Source organism: Perna viridis, chromosome 6 (genome assembly GCF_037379345.1).
Source record: "Perna viridis isolate PV_CMFRI_1.1 ecotype Kerala chromosome 6, ASM3737934v1, whole genome shotgun sequence".
NCBI classification, from domain to species: Eukaryota; Metazoa; Mollusca; class Bivalvia; order Mytilida; family Mytilidae; genus Perna; species Perna viridis.
Genome location: NC_142450.1, coordinates 30,023,727 through 30,049,491, shown reverse-complemented (window position 1 = coordinate 30,049,491; position 25,765 = coordinate 30,023,727). Strand labels below are relative to the sequence as shown.

Genomic DNA, 25,765 nt, shown 5'->3' with positions numbered 1-25,765 from the left:
TTTGCGGAACAGGTCTAAGGAGTGAGGGAAGAGTAACTACTAGGATTGAGTGTTAATGGTAATACATAAGCAAACTGAAAAATCAACTTGACATAATCTTACAATAAAGCCACTATAAATTGCGTTGAAGGTACATCTCTGGTACTTGGTAACTTTATGCGAGGCGTGTGATACTAAACATTGGCAGGTAACAAAAATGGAGCATTTGATATACATCATAAACAGCGTTCTATTTCAGGGTCTATGGTGTAAGTTGTAAAAACAAATTTTTTATCATAAATTCATTTACACTAGCTTACTGCAAAATTATGTAGTTCTCTACTACAGATACATGTATTTATTAAATATATGAATACGCATACAGTTTTTATGAAACCTTGCAGTTATCCAAATTTTAAAATACGTAAAACACAGAGGCTTCATTCCTTGCTTTGCATATAGTAGAACCTCTCGATGATGCATTTAGCTCCCTCTTTAGATAGTTTTGGTCATGAGTACTTTTTGTATACAACTAATATTTTGATTATGATCTTCCTACATATTTGATTTTAATGCTGCTGATTAGAGGTTACTCCTTCAAACACGTGTACAGCATATCGAAATTTGCAATATATAAAACTGGTATTTGTAAAGTATGATAAAATGTGATTAAAACTTGACCAGGTCAGTGAAAGAGGCGCCCACGCGGTTCGAGGCCCATTTAGCCATTATTTTACAACCATCTATGGTTATCAAGACAAATCACATTTAACATGTAAGGAAATTAATCATCTATCAAATTGATTTTCATTTAAAGGTATAACAATATAAAATTAATTTGATAAGGGTACCAATTTATCCCTAAATAGTGACAAGAGCAAACACACATGTACAAGGGGTATGGTTAAACCAATCTGTGGGATATCGCACCCCTTACACCCAAATTTCAACCTTACAAAGATAAATGTTTTGATGAAAACATTTGAAGAAGACAACTAGGTACAAAATTGATTTTGAATATACAACTAGTCAAATGAAGAATAGCTAAACTACATAAAATGTAAAAATATCTAATATATATATGAAGTAAGTAATAACTATGGACATTAAAAAAGAGTATTTAGAGCCTCGAAGAGTATGTATCGACTGACTTGTCCTCATCTGCATAGGCTTTGTTGGTATACGATTTATCGGTGTTGTACTTGTTACACTTCCTGCAACAGAAAATAATCACTGCACTAATGCGCATAATACGCCAATATTCACTAAGAGTGCCTGTGCAAATTATGGAAGATACTGTATCCCAGGTCATGTCAATTAAGAATAATTAAAGAAGTCATGCTTTTTGTTTCAATATATTGTTAGAAAGCACGTAAAAAGGACACGTATAAAGTGATATTTATCAGTAAAATGTGATTCGGTTAACGATGTGTTTGGGTGAGTCGCTTTGATATACGAGTAATTTATAGGTTAATATTTGCTTGATAAACGGTCCACTCGAAAACTTCTCGTTGATTAAACATGGTCGTCTTTTTTCCGCATACGACGTCATAATATAAGGACGGTTATTGATTCCATTGGCATCTAGATTAGAGATATTTTACCCCAGACGTACAGTAAAAGCATAACCTGTAAATTGTCCTGCTAATTTAAATAAAAAGTCATGATTAGATTTAGCAAATGCAGATGAAATAAGTGTATTGTTGATATAACCAATTAAGTCCTATAAATCTAAATCAAAAGCTAGAAGAAACAAATAAAGAAAATGGGAGCTCCATTAATAACAACATGTATACAAACTTATTTTAAACCCTTTTATTTCGTGAGAAAAGTAAACAGACAAGGCGGACAGACTGGTAGTTGGATAGTTTGCCGGTATAACATGATACGCTCATCAAAATACTGGAACGAAGAATATAAAATGCACATGTATATTCGCCTTCAGATTCGATAGCAATGGTAACCATTAAACGTACTAATTTTCGCGGTGGACAGAAAAAGCGCGAAAAATAGTACACGTGAAATTATTTTTAACACTAAATTACGGCTAATCATTTTTTGAATCCGGGAAAATTGATACCCGCGAATATGCTCTCTCGACATCATCCGCGGAAATTAATACGTTTACAGAATTTACAATTCAATCCAATAGAATTGTGGCGAAAATTAGTATTTTTCTATAATCTATAATAAAAATATTACCGTTCAATTTAAAAACATACAAACAAACAAACATGCATTTTTTTAGATACAGTTTGATATTGTGCGAATGTTAGTCATCTCATTTTATTTACTATTCAGTCTGTTGTTGCGATACAATCCATTTGTTTTACGGTACCATAACAAACATAGTGCTACGTACTTCCCAAAATTTTCCCCGTCTTCTATTGTTTCCGGTAGCTTTTGATTGAGCGTCTCCGGTAATAATAAAGATAGGAGGCCTGCGAGGACTGAAAAACCTCCAAATATCACTAGTGGAAGTGCTTTACCGAGATGACCTTCTACTACTTTACTCTGAAAAAAAAAGTTCATTGAAATTTAAAATATTATGATTAGACGGCGGTCGACGGTTGTGAAAATGAATCATGAAAATTGTAAAGTATTTTGGTTATCGAACCCAATTTGAAGTATAAAATATATTTTGCTTATTGTCATAGTTTTTAATCCTCCCTTCATAGAAACATTTTCAAAATAAAAGGTTTGGCAAATCCTTTCTGACTAGTTAAATTGGTTGTAAAATAGTAGTAGAGTATTTTCGTATCAAAATATGAAAAAAAAAAGATACAACAGCTTTTAAGGACCATGACTGTTCATATCATCTTTATTCGCATCATTCATTCTGAGAACTTGCATACTAATGTAAATAATGGATATGAAAACACGTTTGAAGTTATTGACTAACACTACTTTTATGGAAATACGTACGATATCTGCAATATAAGGAGATATCATTCCACCGATACGTGCAAACGCCGAGCTAGCACCCATTCCGGCATTCCGTACAACAGTGGGATATATCTCTGCTGACCAAACATATATAACGGCAAAGGCAGCTGCAATACCAACCTTACCTACCATAGCCAATGTGACAGTGATAGGTTGTAGATCTGGAATAGAACTGGTTGTTGGAGACATACGTACTTTTATTTAAATATATTAGATTTACTACGTGGTCATAACTTTTATTTTTGTTTCTACAATCCGTCTTTCGGTTTACTCTTTATTTTTTGTAGTTTAATTTTACTGTGCAGGTAATTAAAACACGCTTACCTCAAAGAGTATGAAGTTTCATAAGACCATAATACACATTTTTAAGTATTTAGTAGGACATGCCAAAAATCACCGCATTTCCTTTAATGATCACTGGGTATTGTCTTAGAACCAAAACTGTGTTCGCTAACACTTACGCTTTTATACAGACGAACAAAGTATGAAAACATATGAAATGTAATTATAAGCATTTTGGATGCGCGCTTCATTGAAACACTTTTATAAATCGATAGAAAGTTTAAAGGTAAACATTCAATTCTTTAATGAAACAAAAACTTCGATTAAAACAGTCAAACTGTGAACGTAAAATCATTACCGAGATCAAGTACGTTGGATAAATCGATGTTCGATATTCGACATTCAAACTTTTCAATATCAAACTGAATATCAAACAGTAAAATTTTACCGTTTGATATTCATTTCTGTCTACTTTTAAGAATGTAAAATGAATATCAAATGAGTATCAAACGGTGATCTTTTTTCTGTTTGATATTCGTTTGATATTCGTTTCCGGTTTATTTATTGAATACAGAATGGATTTGTATGTCAAAATGAATATCAAATAGGATTTTTTTTCTGTTCGATATTCGTTTGACATTCGTTTCCGGTTTATATATTGAAAATAGAATGGATTTGAATATCAAAATGAATATCAAACAGGGTTTTTTTTCTGTTCGATATTCGTTTGACATTTGTTTCCGTTTTATATACTGAATATAGAATGGATTTGAATATCAAAATGAATATCAAACATGAGTTTTTTACTGTTCGATATTCGTTTGACATTCGTTACCGGTTTATATATTGAATATAGAACGGATATGAATATCAAATGAATAAAAAACAGAAAAAAAGATAACCATTTAATATTCATTCAGAGTTTACATTCTTAAAAGTAGCCAGAAATGAATATCAAACGAATATCAAACGGTTAAATTTTGCCGTTTGATATTCAGTTTGATATTGAAAAGATTGAATGTCGAATATCGAACATCGAATATCCAACGTACTTGATCTCGGTTAAATCATTAGCATAATAACGTGTAATATGCCGTTGATTAAATCATTAGCCATGTCGCGTTCCTCCCGATTTGCGCAATTTTGCCCACTCTTTTTGTTATTCGACTTTTAAAGATTGTCCTGATCTGTCTTGTTTGCTTAACGTTGATCAAGCTCGCTCTCTTACGATATCAAAACGATTTAAAATTTTTTCTAGATATATTTTTTAAATAGAGCAATACCTTCACTAGCATAAAGCATTGTAAAGATTGTACAAATGCATGCTAATCCACCTCCAACAAAACATGATACGTGTAGTTTCTTCCTCCCAACCCTGTCCAACAAAAACAAACACAGCGTGTACGCAGGAAACTCCGCGAGACCAGACAGGAAAAAGTTGAGGTAAAAGTCACCACTGAGATTTCCTGTATTCAAAGAGAGACCATAGTATCCCATGCTTACTACCATCCTAAAAAAGGACAAAAACACTTCAATCTTTCAATCTACTCTTTTGAGAGCCTTCTAATGGAAATACAGGACAGAAATGTAGCGCGAAAATATACGAAGTTCTTTTGCCGTTAATATGGATAACTCGAAACTAATAGAAAGCAATGTAAAGAAACGCCATTTAGATATTACCAGTTAAAGAAGATGATAATTGTCCTGATCAGCAAAGTTTTGTGACTAAAAAGATGCCACAGTCTTCCAGAAGGTGGTTGCTCTGCTTCTAAATTTAACAAAGCTTTTTCAGGCAAAGTTGTTTTATTGCCTTTTGCTATCTGCTTAATCACTTTTTCTGCTTCCTCATAACGACCTTGTGATATCAACCATCTTGGAGATTCAGGGATTAACCTACAATTAACGAAACAAGTCCGGTCAAAGTAAAAGGCAATTGACTAATATCGTTTGTATGATCAAGTATTATTTATTTTATTATATACTTAAATATCACTATAAACAGTACTGTGATTCGTATTTTTTCTCCAAGAAAAGAAATTTTATTTGAACTTCTGAAATCAAATTTAAATCTAGCTTATTCGAATATATTTTTTTAAATATTTCCTTATTTCAATTTACAAAAAAAAACAATTACGACATCAGAAATAAATGTGTGAAGAAGTAAACAATAAACACACACACACTCAAAACAAAATAAAAGAAGAAAATGAAAAATAAAAAAAAACAACAAACAGAAAAACAAAACAAAACATATAAACAAAAAGAAATTCAAAACATGCATAGAAAAATACCCTCCCAATTGACAATATCTTACCACCAGTAGAGAAGGAAGAATACAGAAGGGACTGAAACCGCAATTTCTATATATTTCCAATCTCTTATTAGGTATGCTACTCCAGCCAACACAACGAGACCAACAGCAAAGAAATACTCGATAACGATGCCAGCCCAAACCCGCTTAGATGGTCCTACTATCTCCAGACCTATAAAAAAATCACAAATTCACCAGTTATCAAATAACAGTAATAAAGCTTTTTCGACATTAGCGTCTTGGGTGTTTTTTGCTAACTTCGTTTAGAAATCAACCTCTCAGTAGTGTAAGCAATGCATCCTTTTTAACTGACTTTAAACAATAAGTACTAATCTAAGGACTAATACGAACCATTAAATATTAAAAAATATCATATATATACATATGATAAATATATATATATAGGTTTGAAAAATTCCCAACGATGTTAGAACTGTCAATCTTGCGAAGCAAATTTTTGGTCGTTCCCTCAGCTGGACTCGAACTCGTACCGCTGTGACATTTATGGTAACACCACCAGCGCCCTAGACCACTCGGCCAGATAAGATATAGCTTTCGCTGACCGGGTCATTCCTCCCCGTAGGATTAATCTATGGCTATAACGTAGTACACGATGTATGGTAGTACGGGACAGTGCATCTAGGTGTTATTATGTAGGATAGAGGATCAAATTAATGATGCATGTCACAACAAATCAACATCATAAGAACGTCTCAGAATGTGACGACTCTATTCGCTACACTGCTCCATCGGATCAAATTGAGACAGGGAAGATAATAGAAACTTTTAGAAGGGTCTGAAAAATTCCCAACGATATTAGGACTGTCAAATTTGTGATGCTAATTATTGGTCGTCCCCTCCGCGGGAAGCGACTCCTACCGCTGTGACATCTATAGCAACACCGTCTGCACACAGCCCATTGCCATAGACCACTCTGCCAGCTAGGCTATATTGATCCGATGGATATATGTAAATAAGAAGTCTAATGGGGTGAGGCAACTCTACCATCTTACTTGCTAGTACATTACTATGTATATATTATATATACATATATTATATATATTATTACCTACGAAGTGCCATGACTTCTTTAACATATCCCGATTGATGCGAGAGATTTCGCAGTTGTACGTCGTCATTTTCAGCTCCAAGTTGACATTCCTCAGTTCCAAGTTGACAACTCGTAGTACCAAGTTGACATTCCCAGTTCCTAGTTGATATTCTCAGTTCCAAGTTGACATTTCTCAGTCCCAAGTTAAAATGTCTCACTTCAAATGATCAACTTCACATTTCTCACATCCAAGTCGGTATTTAGAAATATCAACTTGGAACTGAGTATTGTGAAAAAAGTCATGGCACTGTCGGTCATTCGTACCTACCTAATACAAAAGCTGACATGAAGATTCCTGCACATGACATTCCAACAATGAAGCGGAGAAGTATAAACACCCAGAATGATGGAGCCCAAGCGACAGCGAGTGTTGATATCAGTAAAGACCAAGCCGACAGATACAATGTCTTCTTTCTCCCTAGTCTGAAAATAAGTAAGAAGTATTAAGACTGTGAAAATGGGTAAAGGATGAGGGTCCATAAAGCCTTGTTCTGCCTACTGAAATAATTGTTAAACAACATTGTAATCAATTCGAAAGAAAACTAAATAATAATGAAATACATATTGTAAATTTTCAATTTTATGCATTCAGTTTGTGATTTAAGAGTAACAATACAGAAACGAATGCACAAAAACCGCCTGGAAGGCTATTCTGTAAATAAATAACACTTTTTCACTTTTCTGCCACTTATTCTACAGTGAGATCCAGCGTTAACCAAAAAAAGATTGAAACTGAAAGTGTGCATTTATACAATCTTTCTACAGAAAAAAAGTTTTTTTTGGTTAACGCTGGATCTCTATGTGCATGTAACAAAAAACCTTCTAAAATAATGCTTAAAATCCCTTCAAAAATGACTAAGTCGTACTTTACCTGTACATGTATCACGTGACCTAGCTGTTTTTATTTTCAAAGCAGAAAAATTAAAAGCCGTTTGCTTTATTTGCCTGTAAAATATTCAGGTCTGGGTATTTATCTATTGCAATGGTTAATCACAGTTCTACATAACAAAGTTCTTTCAACACTGCTTTCTTTATTCGGGAATAATCTTAAATACATGTACATTTACAATGTGTAAATATCGAACATGTCCTTACATGTATTCGATATTGCAAATTTGATATTTGCAAAATGCTGGTCAATTTTAGACAACTTTCTGTATAAAATCCTGTTGCTTAAGCTTCTTGTACATAAAGTAAATATTCCAACATTTCTTTCGTATTTACTGTACACTGACATATACGCCAAACCCTAATTTAAGATATACAAAGATTTCATGCATTTTAGCAGAGATACGGTTTGCATTGATGTTAATCTTCGAAAACCCTATAAAAGGAGACCCCCTGTTATTCTTATCCAAAATTGAAGTGTGTCACTCCTTGGCTTCTTAACTTCTCAGGTTCATCCCCAATATTTGCACTGATGAATAGCGAAAATTTCGAAAGCGGCAGGATTTGAGCTCCCACCAGGAGACTTACAAGACCGTTAAGATTACGGAATGTATGATGAAATGTTGGGAGGCTCCAGCCGGAAACGGCTGATAGCGGAGGTTTAATACCTCGGGCACCGAAGATAAATTAATATATATGCCTTCTTAATTTGAAGCTTCAAAGATTAATTCATGCGCAGACAAGAAACGCTACATACAACATTTGTCAGGCTGATTCTAGAACCCAAAACTGTAAAATATTAATATTACATGTATGATATGGTAACAAATTGTGTTTAATTAATGAAAACACACAGACAACAGATCAACACTAGAAGAGAAATATTTGTATACTTTTATGACCAGGTTTTACTCCTTATTTTGTTATTATTAATGTCTAACAGATTGCGTAAAACGCAGCACTAAGGTGTAATTGTATTTTACTTTATTCAACATATGCTAATTGAATAAGTATATAACTTTGTTTATTCTTTTTAAACAAAATAAATTTTCTCTTTTGATTTTGTAAAAACGCAAATGAAATAAATAGTTTTAATTTAAAAAAATGGAACAATTTTGAGTTTATTAAAGGGGGATAATTTCATTTCTTCTAGTGGGCGCTACAGTGCCTTATGTACCTTCATCCTTTGAAATCAACTCCATTAAAAAATCAAATAACAAAACGACCCAGAAGCACTTATAATGAATGACATTCCACGTCAAGCAAGTACTTTTCATAGTTATATTTTGAATGTGTTTGCCAAATTTGTAATTTCCTTAACACAAGATACTTTAAAAGAATAATAAGACTGTGAAAACAAGAAAATTTGATATCAGCTACAAAAACAAAACAAAACAAAAAACAAAAACAAAAAAACAAAAAACAAACAAACAAACAAACAAACAAATAACAAAACGACCAAGACGCACGTATATTGGGACGAAAACGACATTACTTTGAAAAATGAAATGTCACATCAAGCACTTGTTACAGTAATATTTTGACTGTTTAGCCGAATTTGTAGTCTCCTTAAAACAAGATACTGCAAAAGAATAAGAAGATGCTGTCAAGAATGTAGATTGAATTAAATACTAGGATTCTTTTGTTTTCTTGTAATGAGGAAATGTTTATATTTTCATTGCCGTTGTCGGGATAATGTTTCACCGTTATACTACAAATACATTTACACAAGCACTCATATGAAACAGGTTTAACCTATAAGAGGACGAAGAAAACAAAATAGAATTTGCAGTTCACTTATTGTATCAATATAATATGTATTTCAATAATAACTTTATTTCAAAGAAATATGAACAATCAACGATATCTGATGACTACAGTTCATCCAAGCTAAACGTCATCAAGCTCCGAACAGCTTCTGACATTCAGAATTTCACTTGAGACGATGCAGCCAGCCCTCTTAGAACAGGCAAGAATCTTGCAGAGTCGGGAAAAATTGAATGATCCGATTGTTTAACAACATATGGTTTGAAATTACACCCGAGTAATTAGAAAGGTCTGTTTGCAGCGGTTAGTTAGCCAGCACTGCACAGTTTAGTTTAATTTCGCACTTTTGGCTAGGGATGAAAGAGTAATCAAGGAAACCAAGGTTATAGCGGTAATCAAAAGAATGTAATCCAGGGACAAAGACCAGACATGGAAAACAGACATACAGAACAAAGAACATAAAGTAACTAAAATCATACATACAAAGTAACAAAAGTTAATGAGCAACTCGGACTCCACTGAAAACTGGGAGCATGGACCAGAAAATGATATTAATGGAAACTGATGGTTGCTATAGTGATTAAAAATGAAGATTCTACTGTAGATAAAACATTTTTTTAAAAGTTGTGACAATTTCAAGGCATATAATAAAAATTCCAGATATATTTAAACCTGATATTATAGATTTCTATGGTAACCCCATTTGTTGTGGGTAATTTTTTTTCCAGAAAATTTTTACTGCATTCTAAAGGCCTCGGCTTGAGCTTTTTTTTTAGATATATAGATGTGAGGAGCTTAAAACGTCATTTACAGTGAAACCAAATACTGGTTAAAAAAGAAAGGCTTTGCTCATATATATATGCAGTGCCTTCTATATATTTAAAATTGGTCATGTTAAGTAAAAGTCTCTGTATGAATTATGCATGCACAGTAGGACAAATCTCAAACATGCATACCAAACACCCACTGACCTTACAATATATTTTCATTCAAGGAAGTCATCTCTATTCGAAATAGCCGCTAATAGATCTCTACATTACTAGATAAATGGAGATTTAAAAAAAAAGTTAGAATGTTTGGACCGACTTATGTCCTTGTGAAATTTGAATCTTGTCTACAATAATTGAAACGAGTGAAACAAACTGTCAATTTACACTGTCAAAGTGGTAGATTTTTTTTTATAACCATGTCTCACCCTTTCCTTGATTCTAACATAGACTGACACTTAAAATGGTTTATTTCAATTTATATACGAATATGAACATCTTTATTTATGTATCGGAAGATCAATTTGAGAAGGATCGATAATCATTGATTCAGTATACTTACACATCTGCGAGAGTTCCTAAACCAAAAGCTCCTAAAAGCACTCCTCCAAAATATACCATAGAGGCATGAGAGGTCTTCAGTTCATCTTTACAAACAATATTTTGCTGAAAAATACATGTACAAAATTATTAAAATTTTGGCGATCCCATTTGCTGTCTTAATATGTGAATACAGTTCGAGAATTGTCGATTTGGTCGAAGTGTCGCTTAGAGGCTCAATATTGTGTTAAATAAAAAGTTTGATAACGAATCGGTCTTGCAAAGTGCTGAATAAATTAAATTGCAAAATATTTAACTGTTCTGTAACCGTGATTACGGGTTGGAATAAATTTTCTACAAACCTCGCTTGTAAAAGTTGACTTGAAAACTGTTCTATCATATACCCATCTGGTACAGGACTTTGTGCCGTTGCCCACATATAGTTCACATTGCGCATACTCCAGAGTTTCATCTTTCGATGGTGGTATTGTTTTATTTATCATCATTCTATGGGCTTCGTTTTGAATTGCATACGTGTCGTTTGGCCATGTCGGAAGTGCACATCTGGAAAATATGAGTTTTAATAAAAGAAACAATTATATTGTAGGACCTATAACCGAGTCATGATCCACTACAGTACAAAAAAAATAAATAAATAAACGACTGTCTGTACCATAGCCAGTCATATTTTAAATGATAATGACGGTCAAAAGGACTGAGATAGACTGCTAAAATTGGTACAGTCTTTTGTAGTAACTGTTTTAGCTGACATTTGACTGAGTAAGTCACTTTTCAACTGTCTAAACTTATTTTGTGTTTATTCAGATACATCTTGACTGATTAAACGTATTTTACGTTTAATCAGACGTTTTCTGGACTGAATAAACCCGATTTGCGTTTAATCAAACGTTGTTGGACTGGCTAAACTCATTTTGCGTTTAATCAGACATTTAAGGCTTATTCGAACATAGTTGCATATAAATGAATAATTTAATATTTCGTGAACTTTTTATGCTGGTTTATTTCCTGTTCTATGTTTTGTTGCTTACTTAACAATACATCTTGTGTTTTCTTTCTAAATTAAGATTTTCCTTAATATCATTACAACTAATCATTCAACTGTCCCTTAAACCCTCGTTATATATAATATAACCTTATTTTAGAACAACGTAAAACTGTATCCACGCCGGTGTGGCATATCGCCTTAAGGCGGTACAGTATAGCTAAATAGTAAACTTTTGGGAACCTCTCGCAAAATACGTGCATATGCACGTAGATCACAGTCAGATGCATGTGCAGAAAATTCGTCAAATCCCAGCCTAGAAAACATTGAAATTCTCTTTAAATCCCTGACCGCTCCCCTCCACCCTCCGTATTTTAGATCCATCATTATACACACGTTAAAGGTAAACTTCGTTATAGTAGCATTAATTTAATATTGCTTTATTATACTAGCGATCCCAGTGGGATGACACTAATATTTAATACAACATACTGTATACCTATATGCTGGCAGTAAGGACCTCAAATGTACCGTAATTCGAATTTCTTTTAAAAATGGCAATATATGAATATTTAGAAAAATACAACCCAACCAAAACCATTGTTAGTTTACATTGAACACCTCTGATCGATTACAAGTTTAAATGAACTACTGGTGTTAGTCTTTTCTGGTTTCTACAGTTTCAAATCAAACTCCGTGCAAGCTAAGGCAAATAATGAACCAGATAATATAACTGAAGATATGTACAATCTTTGATCTACATGTACCTCTCAACAAATCATCTATTTCTTATATTTACACATATAGCTTCAATGTTACGTATCGTCTCGTACACCATGAATCCTGTAAAACACAGGTCTATCATCACAAGTATTATTTTTAATGCATGTATATGTTTTGCTCGTTTGTTTGTTTTGTTTGTTTGTTTGTTTTTGTTTTTGTTTAGGTAGAAAACATTTTCGTGCTACGTTCTTACGTGCTTACTCTACATTCAAGTCAGTGTGATACAAAGAAATGTTCAATTTTCATAAATTCCGCCATTCAGAAAGGGCAATTTCTGTTGAAAAAACTTTGATATAATAGAAAAATTAGAGCAGAATTGAGCAACAATACTCTGAATCCACCTTTTTTATTCAAAAGATTTTGATCGGAACCACCCATTTTCACATGAATATAGTTTGGTATCTGCCCTATATATGAAATATCGAATCACAACTAGAAATATTCATCATGTTCAGTATCATTAATCTGTTTTATATCGTACGATTCCTTTATTTTCTGCCTCATTAAGCACGCCGACATGTGGAAATATAATACTTGTAGATGTATACCTATGTTTATGCCGATATATATTTGTATAATACCATAGTGATGGATCCAGACCTTGGTCAGCTGGAGGAGCTGACCAAATGTCAGATTTTTTTAGGAACTAGTTTATATTTACAAGAAAAACAAGGGGGTGAATAATGCAGGTTAGTTGGCCTTAATGCAAGGCGGAGCAATGCAAATGATTTGGAGGGGGTAAATTTGTTGATGAAGAGCTGCGCTTTAAGCGCATGATACGCCCGTTGCCCTTTTAACTTGTCCTTATGCTTTTAATGAATTTATAGGATCAACTAGAAATACTGTGAGCCCTGTCAAATACCCTTCCCCCCAAAAAGTAAAGAAAAATTGCTAAAAAATTTGGCACTATCAAGGCTACCTCTAGTTTAAATAAGATTGCTGTCTTGATTTTCACCCATAAATTACTATCTTGTTCAAAACACACTTCTCTAACAAGGTTACCAAGTACCTTTTATAGTTATTAGTCGATCATCATAACAAATGGTCCGTTTTCAACGATTTTTGAAGGAATATATTTCCTTGGCCATTTCTGCGTTTTTTTAATACAAAAAATCTTTATACGGAAACGAAACATTTGAAATTTATAAAAAATCCAAAGGGAGCTTACGTCAATAGATATGAACAATTCACCAAAGTTTCATAAAAGTTAGTGAAAGTTTTTTTTTTAGTTATTGTCCAAAAACTTGAATCTCCCTTTTTTAAATATTACTACAAATCATAACACGGAAACGAAAAGTCTAAAATTGATAAAAATCGACAGGTAGCTTACGTCAATAGATATGAATAATTCACCAAAGTTTCATAAAAGTGCCTGTCGTCGACCTTTTTTAAAAACTCAAAATATCAAGTAGAACCACAAGTCTTGGGTCTCGCAAGGCAAACCTTCAACGAATTACTGAAATCAAAAGGCTTTATTTTACAACTTACATAATGTTCTAGGCAATTGTCATGTTCTTATACATTGTATCATTTACGATAATGTTATATTACTTATGAGTAGCATTATATTTCAGTTAGTTTGCAGTCATTTATTCACCTACACTTGTATTAATAATCATTTACCTGAAAATTGGTCATTTATCTGTTGATAAGGTACTTGTACTCGTATCGGAAAACGTTCTGCAGTAGTCCTAAACATTTTAGGGGGTGGGGTGACATATTCCACAAGATATACACACACACTGGGTGTTAATTGGTTTCGCTTATAGTTGTACGAGATAAGACGAATTAAGCTATATGACACTTGAAATTTAATCTTATGGTGATAATTATTATTTTTAAGATACGCAGGGTGTGTGTGTGTGTGTGGGGGGGGGGGGGTTCCATAGCCCCCTAGCTCCACCGGTAATTCAGCCAATGTATCATAGTTTTAGTTAAATAAAATACTGGTACTGATTTCAACCCAGGGGCCCATCCAGACACATTTACATAAATTCATTTTAGTGTTGTTTAAAGCATGTAATTTCACTCGCCTGTCTCGTTTTGCCATAAAGTAAAAGAAGTGTTTAATTAAAAAAGCAAGATCGTATATTTGTACAAACTTTAATGCTTTATATTAAGTTATATAACTTTTAAATTGAAAAACACAATATTTTTCTTCAGTTGCAACTTAAATCACAGCTACTTTCATGAGTGTCTCCTTTAAAATGAGCGTATTTACCAATTCTAACGCGCAACTTGTACATGTCAGACTTTTTTTCTTCCTAAATCTAAGTCTTCCTTTGGTGGTATGTTACCTGGTTGTATTATTCCATGAAGATTTACGCGTCACAATAAGTGACCTGACTTTCTGTACATCAAATGTCTTCCTTTTACCTGTATTTTATCTAAATTTGGGAGAAATATATGACGATTTATGGCTAAATAATATTTCAAAGTCGAGTATTTGACATCACATTACATGAAACTTATGTCATATATACCTCATTACCAAGTTAATCTATAACATTTGGAACTTTGAATCACCTTGTCGGTTGGTCCATCCGTCTGTATGAATTTCATCACAAACATCTAGCCCTCCACTGGACAGATTAATTTAGATTAATTTATAGTTTTGTATGCAGCAATATATACATAGGGCATACGTTAAAAGTGATCTTAGTAAGCTTCTAGTTTTAACATCCGGCTTAATTGGACTCCCATTTTAACTTGCGGAATGATACAGAATTTTTTGTCACAAGAAACTCTGTCCCACTTGATGGGTTAATTTAAAATCATAATATGCGGCATAATATTCGTGGGGCACATGTTGTTAGCAATTTTCGCTATTGTGCGAGTGGGAGTAGTTTCTCATAGCACGACAACGTGTGTAACTTCAAATTAGTGTATCTAATCTCTTAACAGAGAAATCGAAGATTTAAACAAATATCTACTCAGTAGATTATACTGCCATTAAACCTACTGGACAGAAAATTGATTTTTATCAGTGTTGTATATGCGTACTAGTAACACTCGGGTAAACCTTATAAGAATAACCAACTGCGATGAGGTCTTAAGCTTAGTTCTGAAAACCCGGGAATCATATAAGAGCCACATTTTTTCTTATACGGTAGCGTCCGTATGTATAGATGAAACGACAAAAAATTAAATTAAAAAGTCACGATTGTAATGAGCTATTCATTCAATACACTGCATGGTATCATATTGAACGAACGGCAAGTTTTTCTACCTGTAGGTCGTACAGGAAATAAATCAAGGTTACCGCCTCAGGTGTCATAATTACGTAATCGGGTACTCCTTTGTTCTTCATCTGTGCACCTGGACTAAAAAAAATATGGATTCGACCGACCGTAGACTGTCCGGGCCTTAAATTGCAAATCTGAAACACGGACTAATCGAAAATGAAATAAAGATACTAACGCCAAGGTTAGATGAAAAACATTCACCTATAATGCAAATCTGATATTTCATTCTGTCATTTAAAATTTGTGACTAATGAGTTTTTTTTGTAAATTATTGCTTGATTTAGTCTTCCAATGTACGTTCTATGTGTATGACAGTGAGTAGGTTTGATTTCGATATTTTTAGCGGGATATGTTCTGCAGTTCAGTCTATTCCGAGATTCGCCACTATTTGCACAAACTTTTTAATTTATCATCGGCCAAACGAGATTACATTGTATTTGTTAGGCAGTACAAATGTTATAGTACGAGCGCTCACATAACTGTACCAGTTTGCAATCATTTTTATATATAAATTAAATCACATACAGCAAAAATACAGAGGATATTAAGATTGAACATATTAAAGTTCAATAAGTTATTCCCCGATGAAGACTGTGTATTTCCCCCATTTATATAAATGTCTAATAGTCGTGGAAATAATGTACAGGGAAGACATTTCATCTAACGCTTTTAAAAGAGCGTACATGTATCGTGGAACCGTACATAAAAGACTAAAATTTAGTATAGAGTACAAGTCTTATATTATAAATTTATAAACTGTAAATACTGCATGCATTCACATACTCTCACTCCGGCGTCCAGTTCATTAACGGTGAAAAAATAATGAGTTACCAGTTACTTAATAATTAAGTGCGGCCTGTAATCATGCAATATGAAATAATGCTATTTAAAAGAGTAATCAAGGGAACCAAGGTTATAGCGGTAATCAAAAGAATGTAATCCAGGGACAAAGACCAGACATGGAAATAGATATATATAACAAAGAACATAGAGCAACTAAAATCATACATACAAAGTAACAAAAGCAAATGAGCAACTCGGATTCCACTAAAACTGGGAGCATGGACCAGGTGCACCGGTAGGGTAAGCGTCCTCTGCTTTTCTAGAAACATCCCTTCACATGAAAAGTCAAATATGGGGTAGACGAAAGAGGAAAGGAAACCTATGACACGTTGAACAAATCAGTTTTCATGGAGCAGATGGATACACCGTAACGATCCACGAATTCATGACGACGGCCATAAAACTTTTGTAGTGATGACTTCTATCTTGTAGCAACATAATCCTCTTCCAGAAGCCTGTTTGTTAGAATTCTAGCGCGATAAAATAGTCTGCATAGTCTCGGCACGCTCTGGCATAACGTACGTATGAATTGTAATATGAACACTCCATTAGGAGGTGCTGAAAGGATGTTGCCACAGATGAAAGGAAAGTTGACAATTTTGAATGAAAAGTCATCACTTTCGTCGTAGTCTGGTCAATAGTTTTCCTTTACCATCGATTTCTAAGTGTAAGTCAAGATATGAGGCTGACTTCAAAGTGTCTGTAGTATCCTTCATCTCAAGTTCTTTAGGGTAGATGCGATGTATCAAATCCCCGAAATTAGGATTGTTGAAAGACGATACGTCATCTATATAGCGGAAACTGAGATAAAAGGATCTAGCTTAACAATATTCTTTCTTTCGGATCAGATCAGATATTTGAAATATTTATTTCTAATTTAATATTATTATGCATAAATATAATTCCAAAGTTCATAATTTTATATTCATAATATTGGTAACATATTATTATAAATCGAATTTGGTTTAGTAGTAGTGGCAATGTTTCCAGACGTCTGACAGAGCGCATTCATGCACAGGTGTGTGTTACGGTTGATACATGCACATGCTATTATTATTCTAACAAAAAATCAAACTCATCAAGAATAAAGTCTTCCCATTGCGATTCAAGGTCAGATCCGAGAGGGTTGGGGTTTGTTTAAGAAATTTTATCGGCTATCATTGCTCATTTCTGACAATTTTTGAAGAAAATAAAACAGGGAACTGAGCGAAATATAAAGTCAGATCAATGTCCCTAAAATAAACAAAAATATCCGAAAGCACCCAAACCTACACTGCTAATCACCAGTATACATCAAAGTGTCGTGGTCACCGTCAATGATGTGACATGACACCCTTCTGTGTAATGGAAACAACCATGTTACAATAAACAGGATTTAGTAGAAACGCATGTTGCTGAATTGTATACATGTACCATTAATTATCGACCAAATGCATATAAAAGGTTCAGAGTACAAAAGGCTTGTTCATGATAGCGTCTATGAAAAGAACTTTAACATTTGATAATGGAAAACAGTATTGAATATATAGCCTTTACAATAAGTAATTTATAAACATATGCCTGCACTTGTACATACATGCATGCCTTGCAATTATAACCTTAAACCCATCGGGACGGCCTGTGGTTTTCATAGATATGATCGAACGCAAACGTGATCGCAGGATGCAGCACCAAAAAAGTCTGTTTGATACAAAATAGAAGGTAAAATTTTCTAGTAAGAAATTCGAAAATACGGTAAATATCTTTACTACATAGAAATGTAAGCATGACATCGCTCTGCACCTACATTATAATATATTTGTCAAATATTTTAACTAGGATACATGTACATATTTACACATGGCCGCTTAGAATTCACGTGTACATCCATTTATTAAACGGAACGACAAAGTTATTCCTCAGGCAACTGTTTAGATTGATATACGGACTTGCCCGTGTTCGCATTTTTAAACGTTATTTTATTTACTAAACAGCCTTCCTTACATTTTTCTTTTTTTTTTGGTGCATGTTTTTCCAACTTTGCTTTTAAAAAACAAACTGTATATATCAAATTGAAAAAATTAAGTTTTTAACCTAAATAAATCATGAATTCACCTACTATTCTAGTCGGCAGAACTTGCATCAAAAAACCTCTCTAATAGGGACGATGCTCACTATAATTGGTTTTAAGTAGTTGAGCACGATTGTGACATTTAACCAGACTCTTGCAAAATGATTTGTGGCGATGAGGTATCAAATTTTAAAATGCAGGCTACAAAATACACTGCCGTAGACGGCGAAATAAATAAAACAAGAGCAGGATCAACAATTTTAGAAAGAGAAAGTTTCAAGCTAGGAATTCAAAGAAAGGGCCCCACGCTATAATAAGATCGCTTTGCCTCTGATTTTACACAAAACAACACAATTGTCCAACAGAGGGAGGAGGCCCCCTTCTCTTTAAAAGAAGCTAACACAAAAAAACCGGTCGAAAAGGTAAAACCCCTTAGATTAGACAAAAATAACATTCGAATAAAACAGAATATAAGATTAAACGCAAACAAGTTCTTACGATCCAAACTTATCTGCTTAAATGCGGAATAAGTTTAATCAGTCCAAAAATGTCTGATTAAACCCAAAATACGTTTAATCAGTGGAAATGTGTCTGCTTCAACATAAAATAAGTTTAGGAAGTCAAAAAGTGACTTTCTCTGTCAAATTTTAACTTAGACAGTTGATACATAAGACTGTACCAACTTTATCAGTCAAAATCAGTTCTTTTGTCAGTCATTATCACACATATACAGACTTTATCAGTTAAAATACGACTGACTATGATGGTACAGACAGTCGTGTTTTTGTACAGTAGTACAGCTCATGAGACAGCTGACATATTTAATTTGAACAATGTCTTATTTTGAAAATCACGTTCAAAACTGTCGGTAATGTCTGGTGTAAGAATATATTCAATCATCTAATATAAAAAAAGTATAACAAATTTATATTAAAAGTCGAAAAAAAAACAACAAACAATCCATTTTTTAACAAATATCGGCATATCGGTAAAACATACGGAAGGGTCAATCATTTGTCATTATAAGTAAATCGGAGACGAAGAGTTGTAAGGTAAAAAGATTATATCAAATATATTATTCATGATCAGGACTATTATATTCAAAGCCACATTTGAATCATACATTTATGGGTATTTTATATTTGACACCAGAAATTGAAAAAAATATAGTCGTTTTGAGTTGTTATTAATATTATTTTTATCTTATTTTATCTTGCATCTTTCTTAATTCAAATGTTTAAGGATTCGAAAAAGCATATTGTCAAATTAAATAAATACGTTCTTATTGGTGTTGTTTCGTCTTTCTACATTCGGTTACATATTGCAATTGGTAATTTGTTCATCAGAAATACAATATCAATCTTGATCATTGTGTGTGTAGTTAATCATTTTGTGAGCGCTTTCCAGAAGTAGAAGTATGCTAAATTCTAATGCTGCATTTGTTTTTTTTTCTATCTGCGTGAAAATTAGTTGGGTATAGAGGCCAATGTTAGTTAGTGGTAGAAGAAGAAATATGTAAAATTTGGCAGTTCTGATGGAGTCCTAACAATGACATTCTTTATAATGTGTCGATACGATGACAATTTGCAGAAATAAGTATAAAAAATATGAATTTCCATTTATATCAGACACCCGCATGTAAAGCCCTGCTCCCTCCCGCTACAGAAAACAAATGGTCCATGTCTAATAAAAAAATCCGTTAAAGACGTTAGGTGTAGATGGAAAATCGAACCTAGATGAAAGTAAGCTTTACAGCATTTCAAGTCATTAATCTTACATTAAAAATTCTAGGCCACATCAAGTTTATTAAATAAAGATGACATGACTATTATATAATAATAAAAAAAACGATGCCAATGAAAAAGTAAATAGCATACCTGTGTTTCGGTGATGTCAGGATAAACATAGACGACAGAGATTGAAAGCATGTTGAGAAAAAGGTTAAACATAATAAGAAATATATTTTCTTCTGGTAAGGACCAAATTCTCCGATTACACAGTAAAGTGTGTCCAAATCCTTGATATTTGACATAATAAAAATGTATCCAAAATGTATCGCCCGAATTAAATAGTCACCATAAATTTGTATCCGAGTATGCAATGATTATTTGTAATATGGGTGTTAAACTTAAGCCCGTAATTCCCTAGATATATATAGATGTCTTCTGTACAACGGTCAGCGTTCTATTTGTTACAATGTGTCGAGAAATGTATCATATACGTTTATTACGACAACGGAGACCAATGGTTAAGTCTATTTCCACCTCAATATGACCAATTTAGTCTTGTAAAAGTTTACAATGTTAACGATGAATTTGATTGTTACATCAATCGCAGCTAAAATAAATTACTTTGCTATATGTCATAATTTTTTTCCACATTTGATATGCCTGCGATTGAATATTAAGTATACGAATTGGTAGTCGTCACTGATGTTGACGGTCAAATACTGACTATAACGGTTTCAAATCAATGTATGATGTGAATAGTAATGATACATATTTGTACATGTATTACACTGCACTCCCAGTATATGGTTTCACTTTGACATTGTAATTTTCGCGTTTTTGTTCTGCTATTATTGCTATAAAATGCCAGTACAAGGTGCATGCCAAATACAGTTGTGGTGTAAGTATTACGATACATACACATGTTCCAATATAATTACATTTATTTTCTTTTTTAAACCGCAATAGTACCAGTTAGATAATGACTCTATGTGCTCACTGATATTATGGTTTCATTGAATGAGGTCATTGAATTCTTGATTGTATTTCAAGGCTGATAGACACATTCTAGACCGTCGATGCAAGACTCAAAAAAGAGTGAGAAAAGTTTCAAAGACGTTGAGAAGACCTATCCTTATCATTTATGATATTTCCAAATACATGCAATTTCAATTTTAATGATTGTTTGTTATTTTCACTAATAATTTTGGCAGTTGCATTCGATTTCACAGATTAGGAGTCTTATCATTTACCGTGGGTTTAATGGTCTCAGGTAACGATATACAGGTTCACAAATTCGCTCTTTCGTCAACGGTAAACTTTATTCGCCATATAAATTCGAAGATCAGATCCTTCAAATAAAAAACCGTTACTTTCTTATATGCATATTTGATAACTGAAGTCCGACCGTGAGAGGCCCGTAAGGGTATTCAAGGTCGTCATAAAACCCTTATTATCAATGAATGACGCAGATTTAATAATTGTATGTTGAATTTGGTATGTGTCTGTTTCAAATATTTTTCCTCGTTTATTATCAATTTATTATAAAATACTAAATGCGAATAAAGAATTTTATGTTGGCAATTAAATATTCTCTGATACTCCACTTTAAATTTGATATTTTACTGGATAATGGGGAATGTGGGATGGTATATGATATGAATGGGAAGTTTATACCATTTAAGAGCTGTGTTAGTTGAGTTGCGCTCAGCTAAATGGAAATCCAAGGCTATCATAATCACACAGTATGTACCATTATAGCTAAGGAGTTAAGACATATTGTATTCATCATGTTGAATAAACTAAAATTTCATTTTAATCTATTGCAATGATTCATTTTAATATTGAAAATAGTACCAATTTTAGCAATGATGACAATTATTTCAATGAAAGAAACTCATTTTGAATGAAACAGTATTTTCAAATCAGTGCTCTTTGAAGTACGTGTTTCAAATTTTTAATATTAAGCCTACACAAGAAAAAAACCTTTGCCGAAGCCACGCAGACATTTTGTATCGAGCTACAAGATTGAAGTCATCACTACCGAAGTTTTATGGTCGTCTTTATGAACTCGTGGATCGTTACATTGTATCCATCTGTACCATGAAAACTGATTTATTCAACGGGTCATATTTTTCCTTTTCTCGTTTGTCTACCCCGGTCTTGACTTTTTATGAGCGACTCGACGGGTGTTTCTAGAAAAGCAGAGGACGCTTACCCTACCGGTGCACCTGTATCCATGTTCCCAGTCTGAGTTGCTCATTTTGCTTTTGTTACTTTGTATGTATAATTTTAGTTACTTTATGTTCTTTGTTGTGTTTGTCTGTTTTCCATGTCTGGTCTTTGTCCCTGAATTACATTCCTTTGATTATCGCTATAATCTTGATTCCCTTGATTACTCTTTAATAAATTATTAATTGTTTGTAAATTGAAATTTAGGTATTAGAAAAATAGAGTACTTATAACTTTTAATTCTTTCATCAAATATTAATTTACCATTTAGTTGGAGTATGCGTCCTCTTTTAAATCTGATCATTTACCCTGTACCCACATGCTGGGTAGTATTTCATTTATTTTCAATTTTAAACCCTTATATGAACAAACAAAACTTCCAAATCGTTGGAAGTGAATAACCTTCGCAGTTATTTGTCACTGATAAAAGGAAAGATTTAATCTTTTTGTTATCTATATCTTGTACGTGGGACATAAAGGGGTGCCATAATTAAAACGGCGTTTAAGAGTGCCGTGTCAATCATAACTAGAATAACAGTAAATATATAAATATAAGATAAAATAATGCAACAAGCTTTATACATGACATTGATTTAATAACATATTAGAAGTAAATATAATGCAGACACAATTGGCACGACCCTCTCTAAAATAAGGGGAACTCTAGTTTTGCTACTTTACGCATATTTTGTAAGCATCTTAGCTATACAGAAAAAAAATTTAAATTGTATACTGTATGTAATATCAAAAAACGACTGTGTTTTAAACCTCAGTGCAGTCTGAATGATACTGCAAACAAACAAACCTCTAGAAATCCATAAAGTGTTATATATACCTAGTCAGCTCACGTGTGGGTGATAAAATATGCTACTTTTCGGCACAAAATTCATTAGTTTTTTCATCGGAGGTGTCTTAAAATAATATACGCGACTGAAACGGACCACTTAATTCGGATTTGTGCAAGTCTCCTATTTTATTCTTCGTACTTTTATTTTATGAGGTTGAATTCATTAGAGTCGATTTATGTTTGCCTCAATGTGTACGATAGGGCTGATTTTACCAAGTCTATTACTTACAATGAAATAAAAATAATGGTATCAACCAAAAGGTATTTGAATATCCTTTTCTCATTTTCAAGTATGCTCCCGACGTTTATAATGATAACTATACCTGCTAACATTTTCAATAATAATTATACATGCCGCCGTTATCAATTATAATTACATATAGCAGCGCTTTTGTTTGCCATGTAAGACAAAACTAAAGATTAATTCGCATCAAGTAGTCCCAGATTGATTCAACATCGGGTCGATTAAACAAAGGATTTGTAACTGAATATAACAACAAATTTGTTAATACTTTTTATCTGATTATTATATGTAGAAAAGTAAACACCGATTTACTAATCTATGTTCATCGGAGAGAAGACATTTGCTTTGTTGTAATGTGTTTTCTTTTAATTTCAATTTTATTTCAAGTAAATATGGGAAATATAAATAATCATTTCATTGAACTTTGGTTTTGGGTCTACTATTAATTAGTTTGGACCAGTGTAAAATACCACAATTATTTTAAAAGTCGACACAAAGAAAAATATGCCTCTTCAAAACAAGAAATGTTAAAAAAAGAAGAGATTTTCATACAAACGTTTTCATGAGACCAAACTTAGGACATGTACCTATTATCTTACCTGTACAGAGGAGTGCTCTGTAAAAACACCGAAATAAGCATATGAAATCCAGCACTGATCGACGTTAAACATAACAAAAAATATATTCTCGTCTGGTACGAACCAAATCATATAGCTTGTGTTACCTAGGATTTACCGAAGGCGTGCATAATTTCACCTTATGATCTATTTATTACATACTTTAGGGTTATTCACAAAATGTTAACTTGTTTCTTTTTGCGAGGTTATTTTATCCACCAAAACATGATATTGTAACGTTAGTAGGTTTGTGGTCTATTGTCATACGATTGTATAGAAAACATTGAGGTTGAAAATAGCAGGATTAACCTGACCTATTTTGCCTGATATTAACCCCTTACAAGCGTATTGATGAATGTAACACCAGAACAAATAACAAACAAATCAAACACTGAAGGAAAGAAAATTAACACAATTACACAAAACATACAGTGAAATGAACAACTATCCCCTAATATAAATTACGCAGGCAAAACAAAACAACGATATCGAAACAAACCTGTGAATTGGAGTTCCAAGAAGAAATACTGAATTCACCATATGGAATGCTGCACTGATCGATGGAACACATAATAGGAAATATATTAGCTTCTGATATGGACCAAATTCACCAAGATAATTTGTTAAAACTTCGTCGAAATGGAATTTTTTAACCTCCATCTCAAACTAAACACCCACTTAGCAGATCAGACTTTGATGTTAGTATATCGTCATTTTAAATGATGTCAAACTACTTCAAAAATAAATTCTGTTTTACCTGTCTGAACATTCATAAATTATGTAAATAGATTCATATTTACATCTTTGACATAGACATGGTGTATACAAAGTTTATATTTACAAATTATTTTTAAAAAGACATGTTTTTTTTTCATTATAAAAGTAGCTAAGTACAATTTTACTCGAATAATATTGCATAATCTGCCTCAATGCACTTTGGATAGGATTTACATTTTATCATAACATTGATTAATTATACAGAATAAACTTTATACAACTGTGTTTTTTCTTCAGAATCAATCGTGTAAAGAACTCTTTATCACCACTTTCCAACAGGAGAAATGACTAAGAACATACAAATAATGGATGTCAAGTAGAACAAGGAGCCTGAAATCGCTATGCTTGTAATGGATCGCAAACATTATCAAGAATTTTAGCAAAGCTACAGCTTTTAAAACAATATATATACAAAATGTCTGTTAAAATGATCTCCCTTTTAGAAGATATGGAGTGAAGAGTAAGTATTATCTTAAACGTTTTTTTAAAAGAAAATGCTTATGGTAAATTTAAATGCATTATACCAATCACAGTGTGAATTTCATTCCACTCATTGTTTTATTTCACGAGAAGTCATTACGTTTGTCGTACAATTTGGTCACGAGTTTTCCCATTCTATCGATTCAATAGAAAGGGTCAAGATATCAGCCTCACATTATAAGGTCTGTAGTGTTCTTTATCTTATCACTGGGGTAAATACATTAAATTAAATCCCCGGGCTCAAAGCTTGTATTTTTGTATTTTTTAAAGAACAGAAAGATCATCTATATAGCGGTAAATGAGATCAAATGACTAAACGATGTTCC

At 32.9% G+C, this 25,765-nt stretch overlaps 1 protein-coding gene across 2 annotated transcripts; it reads right to left on the bottom strand.

Moving 5' to 3' along the window:
• Nucleotides 1–249: 249 nt before the first annotated feature.
• On the bottom strand, nucleotides 250–24,921 carry LOC148614482 (organic cation transporter protein-like). Of its 2 annotated transcripts, none has more exons than XM_088588572.1 (10): nucleotides 24,682–24,921; nucleotides 10,954–11,155; nucleotides 10,614–10,717; nucleotides 6,898–7,052; nucleotides 5,522–5,690; nucleotides 4,888–5,100; nucleotides 4,491–4,717; nucleotides 2,905–3,086; nucleotides 2,342–2,493; nucleotides 250–1,193 (listed from the first exon to the last, which is right to left on the bottom strand). In XM_088588572.1, the coding sequence occupies exons 1-10, from the start codon at nucleotides 24,840–24,842 to the stop codon at nucleotides 1,100–1,102; spliced, it is 1,659 nt and encodes a 552-aa protein (XP_088444698.1). In that variant the 5' UTR covers nucleotides 24,843–24,921; the 3' UTR covers nucleotides 250–1,099. The 2 variants fall into 2 exon arrangements, with proteins under 2 accessions (XP_088444698.1, XP_088444699.1); XM_088588573.1 differs by lacking the exon at nucleotides 24,682–24,921 and adding an exon at nucleotides 24,165–24,266.
• Between the last annotated feature and the right edge of the window lie 844 nt (nucleotides 24,922–25,765).